The sequence below is a fragment of the Eschscholzia californica genome, unplaced genomic scaffold, assembly GCF_041429995.1.
Source record: "Eschscholzia californica isolate CP2 unplaced genomic scaffold, dmEscCali1.0.p SCAF_1, whole genome shotgun sequence".
NCBI classification, from domain to species: domain Eukaryota; kingdom Viridiplantae; phylum Streptophyta; class Magnoliopsida; order Ranunculales; family Papaveraceae; genus Eschscholzia; species Eschscholzia californica.
The window spans coordinates 80,424,254-80,447,323 of NW_028238198.1; the positions used below are offsets into that span (position 1 = coordinate 80,424,254).

Below are 23,070 nucleotides of genomic sequence, written 5' to 3' on the forward strand. Positions count from 1 at the left end.
CAGTTGCCGATATTGTCCCAGATTTAACCACCTCACACAGGTACGGGGTTTTGTTCTTGGCGAAGGCACCACAAGCATACCCAAAATGCCTCGGTACCTACTAATCTTGAGCGTACACCTATAGCCCAGTCTCCGGACACTCTTGCGAGCGATGTGGGACTATTACAACTATCGAGGGTTCGAATCCCTCTCTCTCCTTTTGTTCATTGAATAGATTTATTTCTTTATTGCTTTCGCCTGGTCTGATATCATAAAGAGGAAAGGCCAGGCTAAGTGAGATAGCCGAGCCAGAAAAAAAAAAAGGAACAAGATTTTTAAGTTTGACCTGATCCTTATACGTAGGATCGAACCAATAAATAAAAAGTTTTTTCTACGACAACTTTCTTCAAAATACATTCGAATTAGTCTATAGTTTTCATCTATCTATTGGTAAATTGTCCTTTTCGTTTTGTTCATTTTTTTATTTTTTATTTTCTTATTATACGATAGGCCCAAATTTAAGTTTCGCACCAGTCCCAAAATTCTCAGTCACCAGTTCACCACCCAGAGTGGAGTCCCAAGAAACGGGTATCAACAGTAATTTCGTGGGATGCCTCCAGGGGACCCCTTGATTAAAATCCGGCTAACATGGGGAGAGGGTGATGATTGAGTGTCCCACGAGTGCGTGATAGCTGTCCCATGTGTTCCCTCTACAATCATCTCCCCAATTATTATCACTTAATTCTTTGACCCGACAATTCCCCATTATCAATCCCCCCCTCTCTCTCTTCTCCTCCGTACCACACTCCACACACCTCCCATGTGATGCACACGTGAGTTTGACCCCACTTCTATTCTTCCTGTATCACCCCTCACATATTTAACTAGGGAATGGACCAGTCCTTTCAAATCTATCCTGGATTTTCATGTTTCAATTTATGTTCTTTTCGTCAAACAGGTGGTAGTCCAAGTGGTTCTAAAATGTTGACATAAACTCCACAAAGTCTTGGAGGTTTCAGGTTCGAATCTTCGAGAAGATGAAATTTTTGGTTATTTGAATTAAGATTATTAGGGTATAACTAATGTAGTTGGGTTTTAGCCCATTTTCTAGTTGCGCTATAGGCCCGGTCTTGTTTGAGTTTGAGTAGCGGTTATCGAGCTTATCACATCTATGATGTATCGATGTCAAATGTAACGACTAACGACGATCGTAGTCGACTTCCAAAAAAAAAATTTATATTCTTTCTCTTGCCCAAAAGCTACATTGTCTGACTGGTAAATAGTATAAATAAATTTGACGGGTTTTGAATTTGAATGATTAAAGGTATAAATATAATAAATTTGACGGGTTTTGGGTCCCAGGACCCCTTTAATTATTGATTTAACTTAAGCAGTTATCGTGTTTATCACATCGTGATGATGTATCAGTGTTTTGTAATGACTAACGTAGATCGTAGTCGATTTCTAAAAGAAAATATAAAAGAAGAATTTTTTAAGTACAACTGGTTTAGAAAAATAGGCAAACTGAATCGGTGTTTTGGCGAAAAAAAAAAACTTTCTTTCACAATAGATAGAGAGAAGGAAGAGGGGAGAGTTGGGGAGAGTTGGGGAGAAGAGAGAGAGGGGAGAGGAGAGAGAGAGAGGGGAGAGGAGAGAGAGAGAGGGGAGAGGAGAGAGAGAAGGGAGAGGACAGGGAGAGAGAAGGGAGACAAAATATCGGAAAACGAGACAGGAAGGAGAAGAGAAAAATGATCGCGGTGGAAGAATTTGGTTGTGGATAGAGGTTGTGGCTGAAGTTAGTGGTCGGAGATGAGGAAGAAGAACAAATTTTATCGCCTAAAAACGTTTGACAAAAACCACAATTCCTTCAAAAATTTTGTGGCCATTTTCGTGTCTACCAAAACGTTGGCCTTCATGAGATACATTATTATTTCGCAAAAGCGAAGCTCACGTAGTCACAATTAAGTTGAGTGGCATATTTGTCGCGAAGGATCAACCTAGCTCAATTTTATTATTTTCAAGATATAAAATCAACAGTTGGTAGCCCAAGTGGTTCCAATGTGTTGACATAAACTCCAGAAATCCCAGGTTCAAATCCCAGATAAGGTGGAATCTTTGGTTATTTGAATTGGGATTATTAAGGTATAAATAAGGTAGTGTAGTTGGGCTTTAGGCCATTATTCTAGTTGGGTTAGGCCAGGTTATGTTTGAGTGGGCTATAGGCCAGGTCATGTTAGAGTTTGAGTGGGCGGGTAGCGAGCTTATCACATCTTTGATGTATTCAATTTCAGTTGTACGACAATGTAATCTAAAATAACAAATTTTGTTTGGTGATAATATCTGAAGTTTTAGAATGGACGAGGTACACATTAAAAGGAAAAAATAATGACAAAAATCAACGAAATTAGTTCAACTGCAAATCGTGATATCTAGGTTTCAACTAATATTTTCGCATTAGCTCGACAATTAAATAACAAACTTAATTTAATTATATACCTCTGGACAACAATGACCATTGTCAAATCAAGTCATACCACAGAAAATTAGTTAAATTGGGAAAGTATGATGTTCTAATATTATTCACCACTTGGAGAAAAACAAATACAGATTCTCTCTCTTGATAATGATATATATTCCTTTCCTTCTATAGCCTCCACGGATCTTAATCATAGAGGTCAATAATACACAACAATTTTTATCGATTAAGATTTACAACTTTCATCGTACTATATTTTTCATCTTATAAAATATCAAGTTGTATTCATGCAGATCGTAATTCCATTCACTCTTGACCAAATAAGTGAAAATATGTTATCTTTTTGTTGAAATATACAATTTTATTTATTGATTGTTTTCTATCAATATTACAGATCGGTTCTCAATAAATCAAGAAAACTGTATAGAAAGAATAAGGCAAACAAATTTGTGATTCAAATCTAAGTTGTCTAAAAATATTATGTCAAAATGTGTCTTGTCATTTCCATAATAATCTTGAGCTTTTAGAAATCAACCCCACTAAATATAGATTGTTTTGGTGCATGTACACTCATGCATACCCACCAATCAAACAGGATCATATAATTAAGATCTCATCTGAAGAAATATCTGCGTTTTATGAAAAGGAAAGTGACTAACAGGATGCAATATTCTCACCCGTTAGATCTAATCATCTAAATAACTTTAATAATTGCCATGAACCCATAATGACCCCACTTAATCAAGGTGCTGATTAAGATTTTTAAGTGATATGATTCTTTTGTTTGCACTTTTTTAAGCAAAATCAATAATGAAATTGAATCTCTAATCATAGTTAAAAAGAGAATATCAATGATTTATGTGTGTTGGCATTCTCCTTATTTTAGGAATAATTTATCAAGTTGGTGCAAAAACCATGATTCCATATCTAAGATAGATTATAAATATCGTCTAGATTATCAATAATTGCTTTTGTTGCGCCAAGGAAACCACCATGAAAGTCACATTTATGGGCAAAAAAAGAAAAGAAGAAACAAGGGTGAGAAATTTACCAAAATATCTTTCACAGTCCATACTAGATCTTTTTAACCTAACAATTGATCTCAACGAATTAAAACCTAACAATTATTTTCCCTTCGTAGGTCGAATTTTCAGTAAAATTTATGATTATAAGAAGAAAAATTACCACAAATTTTCTCTTGAATTATAGAGAATGTGTAAGAATAATATAGGGGAAACAACCAAATATCCAAGCCATGACTTATTTGTTGGTTGTGCATCATCTCCAAAAACCCAAAAGTTACAAATTCAATCTACGGCAGAAGACTGAAAGTGGAATCAATCATTTATTGATTTGTGTCAAATTGTGTATAAGTAAAGTAAAGATAAAAAACGAATTTTCATGCCCTTTATATAACCGTTTTTTTTATGAGACCCTTTATATAACTTTAAGAGTCGTTGTATGACTTTCAAAATATCTTCGTAGTTATTGAATTTTGTCATTACTCACTACGATTGAGTGTAATGACAATTACAGTCTGTATATCAAAAATTCGAATTACTTGTGGGGGCACAATCTAAAATTTCAAAACAAGAAAATTGTAAGAGTATCCTGGTAATTAGTTCTTACCAACTGGGGTATTGTAGTAATTAACAATGGATGATATATTTTGTCCCCTCATGTGGATCTTACGTGGAAAACCAGGTAAAAACCGACCAGACAACGAAGGAGCACGTGTGACATCGAAACTCATTCGTGCACATGCGGTCGTCAAACGTTTGTCTGCCTCTTAATCTAGTCAACGGTCAAAATCTAAAAACCAAATGATTGCCTTATAATTTATTTAATAATTCATTATCCAGTGTTTCACCGTACATTTTCTTTCGGTGGATTTGAGATCCTTACGTTGTCAAAGAAATCATAAACAAAGATTCTCAACCGTTGGATCAAACCAACTTTTTCCAATAATTGGATTGGTGGTTTTTCCACGTAATAGTGGGGAATTTTGAATTGACATGCACGTGTGAATGAAGCGCAAAATAGCATCGAGTTGAACTTCGTGCATCAAGTTGGGGTTTTCTATACTATAGGAGGACCAAGACAACCCTTGGCAATAGTGGGGTGCTTTGAGTTGAGCTGGTTATCACATGTGTGAAGGATATTAGTCGGTTGGTTAGTTGGAATTTCAGTTATTCGACTCAGTTACCACGTGTGCTGGTCGGGTGTACAAGTTATTCAGTTAAGGATGACGATATGGCCGTACGGGCACCCGGCCCAAATGCTTCTAGGGCTCGGGCTGATAGAAGGGTGGAGTTATTACCAGACGGACGGCATAAAATATCAAAATTGTGTGAGTGCTTGAGTTTTAATAGGCCCAAAAGGGAGTGTCCACCCACTACACTAAAGAGTGGGGGACATCAATGGTCGAAATGATCGTGAGTATACCAGCCTACCGGGACAGCCTAGTTTATAAAGCAAGCCAACAAGTTAATGGCCGAAATGATGTCACCTAAGACCGAAACAGTAAAAATGTTCCCAAGGTCCCCAGTATATTAAGGGCCTCTTGTTTGGAGAACTTAAACTATAGCGTAGTGGTTAAGAACTTGGTTTTGAGGCAATGTGATCAAAGGTTTAAACCCTCCTTAAAGGCTAAACCAACATTTATGTTTTTAATTTTTACTCGTACCTAAAAGGGCCCCTATTCAAAACTTGGCTTGGGGCCTAAAAAAGTGTTTAGGTAATCTTCCTAATATGATGGTACTACGAACGTACAAGTAGAATTTTTGTTTTTGAGTGTATTTGACAGTACGTATAACTACTTCTAGTAGAGAGAAATACCCGAAAACATTTGTTTATCATTTTTAATTATTTGAGAGTATGGGCTTCAGAAGGTAACTTACAACCTTGTTAGTCTAATGATTTCTTAATCAGACAACTTCTTACCTAATAAATAACTATTAATCATAATGACTGAGTAATGAAATAGTTGGGTCCATATTTTTTTTAATCTAAAAGACATTGATTATAATGACAGTTATTATGATAATACTCCAAGGTGAATTTGCTAGAAATCTTTTACATATAGTTTCTATGAATGCATCCGATATACATACAGGTCTAGTTCACGGCCTTTGTTCACGAGACGTTGGTTTAATGCCATTCAACCGTACATACAGGTCTAGTCCACGGGCTGAAGAGTCACGAGAGAGTGGGATGTATTTAGATTAATCCTCCAAACAAACGGAGGATAATTACATGATTATTGCTGCAATCAACTAGAAAGGGTGATAAAAAGATAACCATCTCTTTCAATTCGCGTACTAGTACTTTTTTTTGTCTTGCATTTGTTTCGCCTTGAAATCTCATGTTTTGGATGGTGCCCCATCCCGCTGACTCAATTCCATTTTTTATGATGATCGACGTTCTAGTTACATAGCCAGATACTGCACAATTCAGGAAGTAGGTTTCTATAGCAGGATGAAGAGAGATGTCTTTTGAAGATCAATTGTACACAACAGGTTAATGTGTGCAAAAGTAACCAAGCGATAAGTATACGCTCTTGGAAATTTTATGGACGTTCACTATGTTAACATATGCTAAGTTCGAATCATGTTAATGTTAAGTTTGTGGTCACGCAACTCAAAATCAATTGGCTATGTGTGGAGAAGACCTAGATAATAACTAAACGGATTTTTTTTTAACAAAACCGTACTTTCATTTATAAGTGATCACAATAAGATGCAAGCAAATTCGATCGTCCACTACAATTAGGCATTCACCAAGAATTGTACCTTATGACGAATCTAACTCTAACTCAAGTAACCCTATTTACTGATGGTACCATTATACCTGCAAAATGAAAATTTGTGGTAGGAAAGAAGATGCTTACTTCATTAGGATGTCACAGTATTCAGGATCCAAAGAAGAGAACATCCCCATCAAGGCATCCACATCTCTTATAGCCATTACTGCTCTATGAAAAACAATCCAATTTGCAGACTACAAAACACCAAGTTTCTAAATATAAATTCCATTTTCAATCAATAACTCACAAAAAAAAGAAGAGAAAGGGAAGTTTTAAAAACGCCCACCATAAAAATTTGAGAGAGAGTTTGTGAAGGAAGGAGGCACCTATAACACTTAAGGGAGGTGCCTATAAAACTGCCCAAAAATTAATAATACCTTGCATCTTTAGTCTTTGATTTATAAGCACGGAAGGATTTTGTTTGTAAGGTATATTACATTCTTCAATTAGTTGAGTTGTTTGATTGCATTATGGATTTTGGTTGTAAATGTTCGGTCATTTTACTATAAATTGTCAAATGAGATATACACTGAATCATGATACTTTATTTTGAAATTTAAGTTCTATAAATGTCTGCAAAGTTGTACTGAATATGATGATAAATAGAAACATAGAATAATAGTTATTGCAAACACATTATCAAGATGAAGTAGTAACAGGCAAACACTTACATCTATATAATAAAACAGAAGGGAAAACGTCGACTGAGACAAACACCATTTTTTAATAAAGGATATAGAAGTCCTTCTCAAAATTTAAAATACTAGGGTATACCCCGTGTCCTAGGGCACGAACAGTCGTATCAATTAAATTTGACGACTTTCAATATTTATTATTGCTATATAGTGGATACCATAATTTTTTGGTATTCTATTTATTATTTATTTTCTTTTATTTCGTTTTTCTTAAATTAGTTATTTTATAAAAGAGATTTCAATTTCTTTTTTTACCCCTTGCAATATTTTTTTCCTCAAATTAGATATTTTGTTTCTAAGAAAGATTTTTTAAATACAGTAGGTTATTTTATTTCTACGAAAGATTATATCTTAAATTTTGGGAAGAGCTTCTAGAAAATATCCCTTATTAAATAAGGATGTTTGTCCCAACCATCATTTTCCTTTCTGTTTATAAAATAGATAATCCTTTGTAGAGATAAAGTTACCTGTTTAAAAAATAATAATCGCATCTTTCTTAGAAATAAAATAACTAATTTAAGAAAAAAAGAAGCAAAATAAATTTCAAGAATTAAAAAAAGAAATTAAAATTCCTCTCTCTCAATAAAATAATAACTAATTTAAGGAAAAGGAAAAAAAATAAAATAATACTACACTTAATGAGGGTATCCAGAATATAACAATAATATTGTCTAGAAGTCATTCCTTAAATTTAACATATAGTCCTTATTAGAAATAAAATATCTAATTTAAAGAAAAAGGGAACTAAAGATATTGCAAAAGTTAAAAAAAGAAATTGCAACTTATCTCTCTCAATAAAATAATTAATTTAAGAAAAAAAAATAAACAATAAGTAGAATACCAAAAAGTTAGGATATCCACTATATAGAAAGTCGTCAAATTTAATTGATACAAAGCAGAGGCCTAGTTTAGTAATTTTAATTTAAGAAAAAAAAATAAACAATATAGTCAACTGAGTCAAACTAGATTACCCATTGTCTTTCTTCTTGGGTACCTTTTGGGTGCCCCAAAGCACAGAGGCCTAGTTTAGTAATTTTATTTCAAACTTCAAAAAGTGGGTTTGAGCAAACTTGAGATCTCTGCTCTCCTAACCTTTTTCCTTTCCCCTGTTTCTCCATCCACCTCTTCTTCTTCTTCTTTCTTCTCTGCAAAAAAAAAAAGAAAAACCCAAACTCACAAAATCATCAACAAGAAAAAACACACATTTTCCTTTAATGGCAGCAAATGGGAATTTCAATTCCTCCCAACTACTAGTTTCAGAGATACCATCATCTCATCCTCCTCCATTAACCACACAAAATCAATCTAATAACCCAAGTAAGTCTTACTTAAATTTCATATTTAAATCTCTTTTGGTTTCAATTGTTCTAGTAATCATTCCACTTTTCCCAACAACTTCTCCTCAATTTGTAAACCAAACCATTCCAGACAGAAGTTGGGAACTAATTCATCTTCTTTTTGTTGGTATTGCTGTTTCTTATGGATTATTTTGTCATTTAAATTTCAATACTCATCATAATAAACAAAATCACTTTGAAATTGATAATACCCAAACTTATATGTCTAGAATTCTTCAAGTTTCTTCAGTTTTTAATGATTTTCATATTGAAAATCATAATGGGTCTGATGAAAATCTTTTTCAAACATGGAATTCTCAACATTTTAGAGGTCAATCTACTGTTTTAGTTGCAGAGGAAGAAGAAATTTTCAATTCTAACAATGGTAGTAGTTTTAAACCCTTACTTTTGCCTGTTAGAAGTTTAAGATCTCAGGTTTTAGAATCAAATGTTGTTGAATCTGTTAAAGAACAAGAAGAAGAATCAATTGAATCCTCTGGGTATTTTAGGGCTGATTCTGCTGGTAATATTATTAGAAATGTTGATGGGGAGAATGGGGATTTGAGTTCTGTTGATTGTGATGGGAAATTTAATGGAAATTCTGTTCTTCCATCGCCGATTTCTTGGCGATCGAGATCAGGAAGGATGAATGAAGAAGTGAATTATTCTTTTCTTCCATCAGTTCAAGAAACTGAATCACTTTCATCACCAAATTATTTGTCATTTGAATCCAATTCTACTTTTTCTCATTCTCTCCAAAAACCTTCGATTTCATCAGAATATTTATTCGAAAATGTAAACGAAACTGTGTCGTTTCAACCCTATTCTTCATATTCTACTCCAATGGAAACTCCTTTAGTTTCACCCGAATTTCATCTCGAAAGTACAAACAGAACAATGTCATTTCAACCAACTTCTGAATATCGGCTTGAAAACGTAAACGCGAAAATTTCACTTCAACCAACTTCTGAATTTCTTTCGACATCGAGAAACCCCTCTATTTCATCAGAGTTTCGATTTGAAAATGGTAAAGAATCGGTGCCATTTCAACGAAATTGTACCTTTCCTCCATCGAAGATATCCTCGTACTCACCAGAATACCCGTACGAAAATGTAGAAAGATATGAGAAAAAGAAGAAGAACCCGAAGTCTTGTTCACTTTCTCCAGCTGACTCATTGTCACCCAGTATTAGTCCTACGAGATACGGCTTTTCAGTTAACAAGAACACTGAAAGGGGTTTCAAAGATCATAATTTGGATTTGAGCAGTGGTAGCGAAGATTTGGAGCTAAAATTCGGTACTAATTGTTCTTCGATGATGCCAAATTCGGAAGTGGTTGACCATGATCAGGGCATTAGTAGAAGGACATTCAGAGATCAGAAGAACTTGACAAGAAGAAGTCAAGAGGATTTGGAAATGTACTTTTCGAATTCAGATACAAGCCATCATGCTTCGTTTTTTAAGTCGAGTTCTTATCCTATTGGAAATAAGTTCTCCACCAAGAAGGCGATTGTTAGTACTTTCAAAGATCAGAATAACTCTAAAAGAAGCAGAGAAGATTCGGATCAACATTTCTCGAAGTTGGGAACGAAGTCTAAAACCCGAATTGAACATTCACCAAAAGGAAGATCTGTTAGAACAGTTAAGAGAAGTGAGTCAGTTGGAGAGACTGGGAAGGTGAAAGAAGTTCATGGGGACCAGTTCGACGAAACTACTGGTAAAATGTCGAATGAAGTTGAAGAAACTTTAATGGAGGAAACTCGAAAAAAGCATGAGAAGAAAGTATATGAGAAGGTAATAGTAGAAACGGGCAAGTACTCTGATACTGAGATTGATGAAACTCAAGGAAGTTTAGTTACTCAAACTGCTAAATCCGATATTATAAACAACTCGAAATGTGATTCAAATGAGGTTGATAAAAAAGCAGACGAGTTTATAGCGAAATTCAGAGAGCAAATTCATCAAGATAACTAACCAATTCAGAATTCTCATGCTTCTAGAGTTCAAACACGATTCCTTTGAAACTCGAAGTCAATGTGCTCCTCACTCTACGAATTATAACTTGGGTTTTCTTTACGTTCTTTTTTTTTGTTTGTTTTCGAATTTATGGTCATATGAGGTATAAATACATATATATGATTTGTTTACAGTCCATGTAACCTATCAAATTAGACATTAGAATTGTTATTCTTCATAATGGAATCTCATCTTGTGATTGAAAGAAACTTCTTTGCAAATTCTTAGTTGCTTTTCGAAAATGTTTTCTTCTTGTTTTGTGAATAAGTTATATACCACTAGTATACTATTATCCTAAGTAGGTTTATTCAAGAAGAGAGGTACAAAAGCTTTACCCTGATTTGGAGCAACACTTTCTTTGAATGTGGGGCAAACCCAAAAAAGCAAAGAAAGAAATCAAAGATCTCTTATTTATAAAGGTCCAAAAGTTTGATGCTAATAGACTAGGGTCCAAAAATAGAAAAAAATTGGTGGCAGGTCCAAAAGTCTTCTATACGATTAGTTTGCAATCTTTTCCCAATCCCGATTATCTACCATTTTTGTACAAAAAAATAACACTTCGTATTTCAGAGACTTTGGCAAAAGTTTGCACATGTCAAATATGGGTTCGACTTGAAATATTGATTAGTTACCCGATATTAAAAACGAATATACTCATATTCCACCTGGCCTATATGCAACCAAGAACGATAAAGTCTAAATTAATAAACTCCTAAGTATAAATTATTCGATTACACCTCTTATTAGATTTTAAAACGACCAAGCAATGCAACGACATAGAAATAAAGCCTAGATTAATAAACCGAAAGTCTAAATTAATCAACCAGAAGTCTAAATTAAAGAGCTAGATTGAAGTCAATTATATATAATGTAATCTATTACAAATGTAATCCAAGCTCGGTCTAATTTAGTTAAGATGTAGTTTTCTCTTTATTTTTAATTTAATAAAAAAACATTAACTATATGTCTTCGATTTATTATTACCAATAAACGGCCACTTGGGTTATAAAATAGTACTATAAGAGGGCCAACATAACCTTCTAAACTCCCATGTTCTCATTCAACTCAACTCAAGAACATACACTCTTACACCAATTAGTTAATGGCGTCCGAACCAATCTCTCGAAGCGATTTTCCTAGAAGATTTGTCTTTGGTGTTGGTACTTCTGCTTATCAGGTAGCGCAAATACTAATATAAACAAGAAAATCATAAGATAGTTATGTTTTTAATTACGTTATAATTTGGATTTTGATCATTTGTCATGTTAGACTAAATAGAAAATTATGTCATCGCCTCTTTTTAGACTGAAGGGGCTACACACGAAGATGGGAGGACCGACTGTATTTGGGATGTTTATGCGAAAATACCCAGTATGTTTTCTTCTCTATATACATGTTTATGTGTTGTCCCAGTACTTTCGTATAATTTTATTGTTATTTTTTAAAAAAAATTGTATATATGTACCAGATAACATAGTAGATGGAAGTACTGCGGACATTGCAGCGGATCATTATCATCGCTACGAGGTAGGAACTTTGGATTATTATTACTTTCAAGGACAAGTACTTCTTCAATTTACACGAAAATCAATTTTTATCAATCTTATTCGTGACCAAATTAAACAACATAGTAAGATATTTCAATCACTAATTTCGTTCAGAAAACAATTTTGGAAATATTTAGAGATGGATAAATCACACTTATACTTCTTCTCGTCCCCCATTGCTACTGCTTTTAGCTCCTTATGTTTCTTCTTAGTCATGTTTTTATTAAAGTCGTCAACACGTACCACTAATAGACGAGGGAGATAACTCAGACTCTCCTTCTATTTCAAGGAGGGAGACAAGTAGTTTTGAGATTATAGTTCATTTAGATCTTCATGTAGTTTTCTATCTGCAGGAGGATATCAACCTAATGCACCAACTTGGGTTCAATGTTTACCGTTTTTCCATATCGTGGTCACGTATCTTTCCTGGTAAGCATTTCTTTTATTCGTCATTTGTCTATTTTCTCCTTGTTGAATACGAATTAAGCAACGTAGTAATCGTTGAGTATTTGATCCTATCAATTCATTCACAAAATCATCTTTTTGTCAATACCAATACTTGCAGAAAGAAATGCAACAAGACCCAATGAAAAGGGAATTTGTCATTACAAAAAGGTCATTAAAGCTATAAGGGATAAAGGTGAGTTTTGGATCTCTTCTACTTGAAGTGTTGGTATCTAAATATCCTTAGATTGAAATGTAAAGGGCATTTTTCATAGGACGATTAGATCTTCATGCAATACTTTAATGTTGTGAATGCTGTCAACAATTGTTCAGCCAATTGATTGTGCGTGTGCTCTAAAAATTCGGAGGTTACAAATTTGATTCTGTTGTTCTCTGGTTATTAATCGATAAATCGATTTCTCTCTGTCTTGGCTTAATTTAGACAGAGTTTCCTTTCTCTAACTTATAGAGAGATAAACTAATAAGGAATAATGATTAATCCTTCTTTCGGACTAACCGAGATAGGTGTTAATGTAGTCGAGGCAAGAATAAATTCTCTTTCCTTAAGACATTTTACACCCCCGTAACAGTACCAAACGTTAGGGTGAATGCCTTCGGGATACAACGACTAACCTTTCAGAATTTTAAGATGGTACTTCTATATTCTGAAAGCGGACGAACCTTTGTCAGTATTATGAGCTCTTGGACTAATGCGGATGATCTTCTAGATGCTTCTGAAATTCAAATTTCACTCGAGACTTCTTTCTTCCTTTTCCAGATATTCTAGTCTAACCAGAACCTCTAGAAAATACTTCTTTAATTAGATATTCTAGGCTAACCAGAACCTCTAATTGTTAGAAGGGAAGAGAAGAAGAGAATGAATTGAATTGATGAAAAATGAAGTGGGTTTGATGGGTTTATATAGGAATTGAATAGGTGTATAGTGTCTTTTGGGTTAAAGAGCACAACTGTTCGGAACCAGGGACTATAACTGAATATTAGGGGCGGTTTGATCTTGGGACGTTGGATCTGATTCAATCCCGCGGAATTAACGCCCACCATCCAGATCTGAGCGCGTCCTCTTCGCGCAAGTGCCCCCTAACTTAACTTGTCCTCTTTGACAATTTAGTACCTATTTCAACCGATTTTTCGTTCAAACTTTAACCTTGAATTTCTCATTCATCCGGAATCGGATTCGAGTGATTCTTGGCTCTAAATTGTAGAGCTCGACGAGACGAACGCAATGGCGCGTTCCGTTTCTGAGTTTGACGAGTCGGCTCGAGCCAAAATAGGCTCCGATTCCAACAATCCCCCACATGAATGAAAATTTGAGGTTTTATGCTATGTTATATGCAGACATACTATACTGACAGACTGACACTGACAGAGCTCATAAGCGGAACTTCGCTGCATCGGAAGAAGGTAGTCTTTCGACTTTGAACCTTTCCTAGTGAATAACTACAAGGTCTACAAGGACGGCAGTGAACTTTTCGTCTTGAACTGAGTCCTGGGAATTGTAATCCAAAATAGCTATCACACAGCTAATCCCTTACTTACATAGGTTCTCGGTTGTGTTCATTTCGGCCCTGAACATTCCCGATTTCGTGTGTGCTTTAGAGAAGTCGGCCTAGACGACCTTCCCATAGAACCGGCATCAATTCACACACATATAGGTTATCCGTAATAAGGTATCCTGCTATACCTCACGTTAGAATTAAGTTCTAAGTTTTCGGATTCATTAAAAGCTTAATGCTTAACCTCTCAATGCAGGTAACACTGTTGTCATCCTAGGAATGGATAAGAGATAGAGATCTCTTACAGTGTTACTGTCGAGTCAGGATATAGCTTCAGTTGCCCTTTGAACCTAGATCGTGGGATCTCCAGTCATCTAGGTAGGGTTTCACCATGCCTTTACTCATTTACTTTAGGCGTTAGCCCCATTCCCCTTGATGATGCAACTACTAACTCTCTAGATAACCCTTTTGTAAATGGATCCGCTAGGTTATCTTTGGATCTTATATAATTTATAGTTATGATCCCTTCAGAGAGAAGTTGCTTAACGGTATTATGTCTCCGACGAATGTGTCGAGACTTACCGTTGTACATCTTGCTTTGTGCCAGTGCAATCGCTGCTTGGTTATCGCAGTGTATGTTGATTGCAGGCACCGGCTTTGGCCATATTGGAATATCTTCAAGGAATTGTCGCAGCCATTCTGCTTCTTCCCCTGCTTTATCTAGAGCAATGAATTCTGAATCCATTGTTGATCGAGCAATGCACGTTTGCTTCGAAGATTTCCAAGATATGGCAGCCCCTCCCAGTGTAAACACATATCCACTGGTTGACTTAGTGTCGTCGGTATCTGATATCCAATTTGCATCTGCATATCCCTCTAAGATTGCGGGATATGTGGTATAATGGAGTCCGTACTCCTTCGTCTTTCTTAGATACCGTAACACTCTCGTTATGGCGTTCCAGTGTGTGTTATTCGGGTTACTCGTAAATCTACTTAGCTTACTGACTGAGTAGGCTATGTCTGGTCGAGTACAGTTCATTAGGTACATTAGACTTCCAATAATCCGAGAGTACTCTAATTGTCTTACTGCATTCCCTGTATTCTTCATTAAGTGAATACTTGGATCTATAGGAGTATTCGCCATTTTTAGGTCATCTTTGCTGAATTTTTCTAAGATTTTCTCAACGTAATGCGTTTGAGATAAATTTATCCCTTCAGCCGTCTTGGAAACCTTAATTCCAAGAATGACTTCTGCTTTCCCTAAATCTTTCATGTCGAAAGTTTTCGAAAGCATCTTTTTAGATGTATTGATGACATCTAAATTATTTCCCATAATTAGCATGTCATCTACATACAAGCATAAAATAACACATCCTTTCGCAGTGATATTTATCACATTCGTTGATCTTGAATCCGTTTGATAATAATGTGTCATCAAACTTTAAGTGCCACTGCTTTGGAGCTTGCTTTAGCCCATATAGTGATTTCACTAATCTACACACTTTCTTTTCTTGTCCCGGAGCTATGAACCCTTCTGGTTGGTTCATATAAATCTCTTCTTCGAGTTGTCCGTTTAAGAAAGCGGTTTTCACATCCATCTGATGAATTTCTAGATTATACAAGGATGCTATAGCTACTAACACTCTTATTGAGGTGATTCGACTAACTGGAGAATAGGTGTCGAAATAATCTAACCCTTCTTTTTGTCGGAATCCCTGTGCGACAAGTCTTGCTTTATACTTGTCTATAGATCCATCCGTTTTCAATTTCCTTTTGAAAATCCATTTGCAGCCTAGAGGCTTGCAACCCGGTGGGAGGTCTACTAGCTCCCATGTATGATTTTGCATGATGGATTCTATTTCACTATTAACAGCTTCTTTCCAGAATGGAGCTTCTGGAGTAGTCATTGCTTCTGTGAAAGTTTGAGGTTCATTTTCTACCATATAGGTTAGAAAATCAGGACCAAATGTCTTAGCTTTCTTTGTCCTTTGGCCTCTTCGAGGTTCGAGTGTTGTTTCCTCGATTTCCATATCATCTTCTTTAGATGTCTCTTACACGTTTTCTACTTTCAGATGAGACTTCTGAATTCTGTTTGAAAGGAAAGATGTGTTCAAAGAACTTAGCATCTCTCGATTCCAGAATGGTGTTTACGTGTATATCTTCGATTTCAGACTTATGTACTAGAAATCTATAGGCGCCACTATTTATTGCGGGCCCTATGTATACACAGTCCACAGTTTTAGGTCCTATCTTGACCCGTTTAGGAGGAGGAACTAATACCTTTGCCAGACACCCCCACACTTTCGTGTATTTAAAGGATGGCATCCTTCCTTTCCATAATTCATATGGAATTTTACCGGTTTTTCTATGGGGTAACTTATTTAATAAGTGATTCGCCGATAATATCGCCTCCCCCCCACAAGTTCTGAGGTAAACCAGAACTTATCAAGAACGCGTTCATCATTTCCTTTAATGTTCTGTTTTTCCGCTCTGCTACACCATTTTGTTGAGGTGTATAAGGAGCCGTTGTTTGATGAACTATGCCATTCTTCGCACATATTTCGGCGAAAGGAGATTCATATTCTCCACCTCGATCACTTCTCAAAGTCTTAATCTTTTTATTAAGTTGAGTTTCCACTTCGGTTTTATAAAGCTCGAACTTATCGATTGCTTCATCCTTACTTCTTAGTAAGTAAACATAACAAAACCGAGTGGAGTCATCGATAAAGGTGATGAAGTACTTTTTACCACCTCTGGTTTGAACCATCTTTAAGTCACAAATATCACTGTGAATTAAGTCTAGAGGTTATGTGTCTCGTTCTATTGATTTGAACGATGTCTTAGTCATCTTTGATTCTACACATGTTTGACATGTTCGTTTTGAATCAATTTCGACTTTCGGAATTAACTCTAAGTTCATTAATTTCTTTAATGACTTGTTATTCACATGTCCTAGTCTTTCATGCCAAATATTAAAAGACTCAGCAATATAAACGGAATTATTAATTTTATTAATAATAGACGCCTTTGGCGTTACAGAGGTTACATTTAGTTTAAATAACCCCCCACATAAGTAGCCCTTCCCAACATACATCCCGTTCTTAGACAAGACGAAGTTGTTTGACTCAAAGACTAGTTTGAACCCATTCTTACTTAGAAGAGAACCAGAAACCAGATTCTTTCGGATATCTGGAGCATGAAGTACATCGTTCAAAGCTACTTCCTTTCCTGAAGTGAACTTTAGTATGATCTTCCCTTTTCCTCTGACCTGGGTGGTTGAGTCGTTTCCCATGAACAGGGTTTCTCCTTCACCTATTTCGTTATAAGAGGAGAAGAGGCCTTTGTCACCACAAATGTGACGAGTTGCTCCGGTGTCGACCCACCACTCTCTCTGGTTGTTAACCAGGTTGACTTCAGATACCACTGCACAGAGGTTCAAGTTCTGAAGTTTCTCAGTCACTTCTTCGGCTTCAGTAACCATAGCACATAGATTCTGAGTTTCGGTATCTTCTATCAGCGAGGCTTGGTCATTCGGCTTCTTATGTCTTTTGCCGGTTTTTGAACGACAATCCTTTGCCATATGGCCTTGTTTGCCACAGTTGTAGCATTGGCCGAACCTCGTCTTTTTCTTCGGCTTTCCTCCGTCTTTAGACAGATGCTTACGCTTCTTACTTGGAACAGTCCCTACGACGTTCACATTCGAGAGTCTTTCAGAGTTCTTCTCGGCAGTGCGACTGTCCTCTTCGATTCGAAGCTTTAGGATGAGTTCTTCAAGGCTCATATCCTTATTCTTGTGGCGGAGATAATTTTTGAAGTCTTTCCACCCCGTGGGTAATTTTTCAATCAGAGCTCGGACCTGGAAAGGTTCATTCGTTATCATGTTCTCTGCCTGTAGTTCCTGTAGGAGACTCTGCAGTTCCTGGACTTGGGTCATAACTGGTTTTGAATCAGTCATCTTGTAGTCCAAGAATCGTCCTACGATGAACTTTTTGACACCCGCCTTTTCAGTCTTATACTTATTGATAAGGGTGTCCCACAGTTGTTTAGACGTTTCTATAACCGAATATAGATTATAGAGTCCGTCATCTAAACTGTTCAGGATATAGTTCTTGCACAAGAAGTCTTCTTGTTTCCACGCATCTATTTCAGCAGTACGTTGTGCCTCATCCTCTATTTCTGCATGGGTGGGTCTCTCTTCGGTTAAGTATTTAACCAGACCCAATGTCTTTAGGTAGAACATCATCTTCAACTTCCATCGGTTGAAGTCAGTTCCCTTGAACTTCTCTGGTTTTTCCCCATTGTTTGTGTTAGGCGGAATAACTCGTAGAGTGGTTCTTGTTCGTGCCATTTCCTTTTCTGAAACACACAGAAAGTATACCAAATTAATATCTTATAACCATAGAAATAAACGTTGTAAAATGTCTTAAGATTGTTGTTCTCTGGTTATTAATCGATAAATCGATTTCTCTCTGTCTTGGCTTAATTTAGACAGAGTTTCCTTTCTCTAACTTATAGAGAGATAAACTAATAAGGAATAATGATTAATCCTTCTTTCGGACTAACCGAGATAGGTGTTAATGTAGTCGAGGCAAGAATAAATTCTCTTTCCTTAAGACATTTTACACCCCCGTAACAGTACCAAACGTTAGGGTGAATGCCTTCGGGATACAACGACTAACCTTTCAGAATTTTAAGATGGTACTTCTATATTCTGAAAGCGGACGAACCTTTGTCAGTATTATGAGCTCTTGGACTAATGCGGATGATCTTCTAGATGCTTCTGAAATTCAAATTTCACTCGAGACTTCTTTCTTCCTTTTCCAGATATTCTAGTCTAATCAGAACCTCTAGAAAATACTTCTTTAATTAGATATTCTAGGCTAACCAGAACCTCTAATTGTTAGAAGGGAAGAGAAGAAGAGAATGAATTGAATTGATGAAAAATGAAGTGGGTTTGATGGGTTTATATAGGAATTGAATAGGTGTATAGTGTCTTTTGGGTTAAAGAGCACAACTGTTCGGAACCAGGGACTATAACTGAATAGTAGGGGCGGTTTGATCTTGGGACGTTGGATCTGATTCAATCCCGCGGAATTAACGCCCACCATCCAGATCTGAGCGCGTCCTCTTCGCGCAAGTGCCCCCTAACTTAACTTGTCCTCTTTGACAATTTAGTACCTATTTCAACCGATTTTTCGTTCAAACTTTAACCTTGAATTTCTCATTCATCCGGAATCGGATTCGAGTGATTCTTGGCTCTAAATTGTAGAGCTCGACGAGACGAACGCAATGGCGCGTTCCGTTTCTGAGTTTGACGAGTCGGCTCGAGCCAAAATAGGCTCCGATTCCAACAGATTCACCATGGAAGTTGAATCCGTCATTTGTTAATTCACATATAGCCTTTAAAGCCCAAGATATCTTTGCTGATGGTAGTCATCGAACTTATTCAATTCATGTATTTATTAATGATGTATCTATACTGTGAGAATATATAGTCCCACATAAGAGAAAGGGTATCCAGCAATAAAAAAATATAATATCTAGGCCCTTTCCACTCATGGTCAATTGGTTTTGAGTTGGATGACTACAAACTTAACACATACATATCGAATGTAATAACTCTTGGAGTCCAGGTACAAAAATACCTTAATGCAATAATCCGTATTCAAATTTATTGTATTTGCAGGTATGGAGCCTTACGTGACGTTATACCATTGGGACCTTCCAAACTATCTTCAAGTATCAAAGAGGGGATGGTTATGCAGTACCATTGTGTAAGTTTATCTTAAGAGTTCTTCGAAATTCGAATGCTTATTGTACCTATTTTGAATTCGGAAATGTTAAGTTTACAAAAAAAAATTAACAAATTTATTGTCGAAATGATGTGGCAAGTCTCTTTTGAAAGTTTGACTGGATCATGACGGTTAAAACATGAACAACTCATAAAGAGAACGGTCCAGATTCAGTCGAACTTTGAAAAGAATCTTGCCACGTTCATTTCGACAAAAATTGTGTCAATTTTTTTTGTGGACCTCACATCTCCGTTTTGAATTAGCTGTATAAACATTTCATGGATATTATTATTTAGTAAGATGGTGCAATAAAGCACCAACAAATAAAATTGACAATTTTTGTTTTGGGAACCATGTACACAGAGATGACTTTGGGAAATATGCTGAGACTTGCTTCGAGAATTTTGGAAATAGCGTACAACATTGGGTAACATTTAATGAACCGATTAACACTGCCGTTAACTGATATGGTACTGGAATGCATGCTCCCGGAAGAACTCAAGACCCTCTTCATGAACCGTATATGGCTGCACATAACATCATTTTGTCTCACGCAAAAGCTGTTTCTATATACAAAGAACATTTTCAGGTATTGTAATATAAGCTCTTTCGTCGTATAGAGTTAAGGATTATTGTTTAGTACCATTATGCTGATATCTTGCACTAATTTAGGCCAGTCAAGGTGGTAAAATAAGCATGTCCCTTAATTGCGAATGGGCAGAACCTTATTCGAAAGACCCAAACGACGTTAATGCTGCCAAAAGACATCTCAGTTTTCAACTTGGATGGTATTTTTCTTGATATGTAACTTTGATGCTCGTCAATACATAATTACGATCACTTGATTCGATATCTAATTTCATTTTAGGTTTTTGGACCCAATATTTTACGGAGACTATCCTAAAGACATGCGTGACAAGCTTAAGGATCGCCTTCCCCCTTTCCAGGATGCAGATAAGAAACTACTGACCAAGTACCCTATGGATTTTATCGGTATTAATAACTACACTGCTAGATATATTGCTAATGATGAAGACAGTACCGATCCCAATTTCTTCATTAGGGATCAACAAATAGAGAGACTTGGTAAGATATAAGACATTTTTGTAGGTTTTAATTTATACAAACTTTTCAAATTTCTCATTTCATGATTTTTTCTTACTGTACATTTTGTTTTACCGTCAGTTAAAAATAGTGAAGGTGAGGACATCGGTGAAAAGGTATATTTCCCCTACTCTTGTATATGTTTTAACATAACTTCAGTGTTTTTTATTAGTTTTGATTAATCGAAAATATGTTAATTTGTATTTTTAGGCTGCATCAGATTGGCTCTACATAGTACCTTGGGGCATGAAAAAACTTCTCAGCTATGTATCAGAGAAATACGACAATCCCCCAATTTTTGTTACTGAAAATGGTTTGTTGCACTTATTTTGTCTTCAAGTTGGTAGCGTATTAATAATCTTATTAATTCTTTAGGACGCTAAGTATTTTATCTTATTTAGTAACTTTGTATTTTTACTATGATAGTGACAGAAGAAGCTATATAATATTCAACCTACCCCAGACTTAAGTAGGAGAGAGAACCACCTCGAAAATAGAGACCGTTAATTTCGTGTCTGTCTGAAATAGGTTTTGACTTGTAACCTCTTCTATCATTATTCTTTTTAGTATTTCATTTCATTATCACAAATTTAATCAACCAGGAACCGTCTACTATTTTACAGAAAAGGGTCATTTCTACTTGCTAAAAACGTTCCCCTATTCAATAATAGTTCATTTCCTCCTAATTTAAGAGATTATATATGTTTTGATGATGTCCTTATTTCTTTTGGTATTTTTGCAGGAATGGACGAGGACGATGATCCCAACGCTAAATACCCTAACTGGATAGACGATAATAGAACCGATTTCTATGAGAAGTACCTCAAAGCAGTATCGGACTCCATCAAGTAAGTCATGTCTTCAACACAATATGCAATAAATTCAATATTTCCAATGTTAGTAATATTAACATAATTACATTTATATACATACATCGATATGCAGGGATGGAGTTGATGTGAGGGGTTTTTTCGCGTGGTCGTTCTTGGATAACTGGGAATGGACTCATGGCTTCACAAAACGCTTCGGTTTGGTTTATTTAGACCGAAAGAATGGACTCATCCGGTACCCAAAATTTTCCGCCTCTTGGTTCTATAGTTTCTTGAACGGCAAGATGCCTTTGTCAGTTTTTAGGCGTCAATTCGCAGGTAATAAGATTAATTCTGTTCTTTATACTGGTTAATTTTATGAAAATCATGTATAACTTTATTATTTTGGTGTTCCAGTTTTACCAAGTTCAGATGATTTTACGGATCTCCGAGCTTGGGATCGCAAAGTCAAGGAGTTCATGAATCTTGACAACTTAGAGGTTCCAAAATAAACTTATATTTTTCGTTATTGTTTATATCTATGTTTTTCTAGAATGCTCGATTTAACGAAAAATAATTATGTCTCTTTTGGTAACAGCTAGATACTTTCAATGGTTTCCTTAAAAAAAAAAAGTCTCAACAAAATTTCATCAAAATTATCATTATTTTTTTCTTTTGTTTGGTTCATATTCTAAGGGAAAAATTCTCACATAGTCACAGACTCACAGTTTCCAAATTTCACCAAAAATAAAGTAAATTGTTACCCCCCCCCCCCCCCCCCCCCCCCTCCCCCCTCCCCTACCCTTTTAGGTTTTTGTTTGGGAGAGAAAAATATTTATGTGGAATTTCCATTTCAAACATTTATTTGAGTGTTGCACTCTCAAAATTGGATATTTCTTGTTTTAATTCTTTCTTATAAGATGCATGTTAAATACTAAGAGTTTTCTTTTGTAATTTTGCTTTAATTTTCGAAAAACAAGATTGGTTAAAATTGTCACCAACTCAGGTGTGAAAATGGTGATGTTGAGTTTCTTTTAAAAGATAACGTTTAGAGATTATATACTTTTATTTCTTAAACCGGTTGCACTCATTCTTTTGCAATTTTTTCTGTTTAAGGATGAAAACGAGGATAAAGATGAGGACGAAGAATGAGTCTATCTCTTACATCAAATTGAATAAATAAGCCTGGTTTGCAAGGAGGGATGCAGCTCTGGTGTGGTGCGTTTGTTGTAAATCTGTGTGTAATGTGTTTGTGTGTTGTGTGATTTTGCATATTGTGAGAGCTTTTTTTTACTTGGTGTTGTATTATATATTATTGTGTTTTTTCTAAATAAATTCAGAACAATTCGATTGTGTGGACTATTCTGATATATTTTTTAAGAAATTGTAACATTTGAATTTTAGTTTCTAAGTAGAAAAATATACAGTGTTATCACTCAATTAAAGTGAATTTCACAAGTACTCTATTATATTACAAGGAAGCTTTTACCAAAGAAGTGACATGTCCAACTCTTTTGTGGGGCTGTCTTTTGATAGGCCGAGTTCTGGATGC

At 35.7% G+C, this 23,070-nt stretch overlaps 3 protein-coding genes across 4 annotated transcripts; all 3 read left to right on the plus strand.

Moving 5' to 3' along the window:
- Positions 1 to 8,068: 8,068 nt before the first annotated feature.
- On the plus strand, positions 8,069 to 10,532 carry LOC147569721 (uncharacterized). 2 transcript variants are annotated; one of them, XM_086672257.1, is made up of 2 exons: positions 8,102 to 9,804; positions 9,848 to 10,532. In XM_086672257.1, the coding sequence occupies exons 1-2, from the start codon at positions 8,170 to 8,172 to the stop codon at positions 9,971 to 9,973; spliced, it is 1,761 nt and encodes a 586-aa protein (XP_086528383.1). In that variant the 5' UTR covers positions 8,102 to 8,169; the 3' UTR covers positions 9,974 to 10,532. The 2 variants fall into 2 exon arrangements, with proteins under 2 accessions (XP_086528392.1, XP_086528383.1); XM_086672266.1 differs by having other exon boundaries at positions 8,069 to 10,532.
- An 826-nt stretch (positions 10,533 to 11,358) lies between these two features.
- Positions 11,359 to 20,126, plus strand: LOC147569722 (beta-glucosidase 4-like). Its single transcript, XM_086656237.1, has 7 exons — positions 11,359 to 11,485; positions 11,613 to 11,679; positions 11,777 to 11,835; positions 12,209 to 12,284; positions 12,421 to 12,495; positions 19,500 to 19,587; positions 19,969 to 20,126. The coding sequence occupies exons 1-7, from the start codon at positions 11,411 to 11,413 to the stop codon at positions 20,069 to 20,071; spliced, it is 543 nt and encodes a 180-aa protein (XP_086512363.1). The 5' UTR covers positions 11,359 to 11,410; the 3' UTR covers positions 20,072 to 20,126.
- LOC147569723 (beta-glucosidase 42-like) lies at positions 20,114 to 22,958 on the plus strand. Its single transcript, XM_086656236.1, has 9 exons — positions 20,114 to 20,194; positions 20,278 to 20,393; positions 20,474 to 20,691; positions 20,791 to 20,825; positions 20,920 to 21,022; positions 21,452 to 21,557; positions 21,655 to 21,857; positions 21,936 to 22,018; positions 22,635 to 22,958. The coding sequence occupies exons 1-9, from the start codon at positions 20,129 to 20,131 to the stop codon at positions 22,668 to 22,670; spliced, it is 966 nt and encodes a 321-aa protein (XP_086512362.1). The 5' UTR covers positions 20,114 to 20,128; the 3' UTR covers positions 22,671 to 22,958.
- Positions 22,959 to 23,070: the final 112 nt, after the last annotated feature.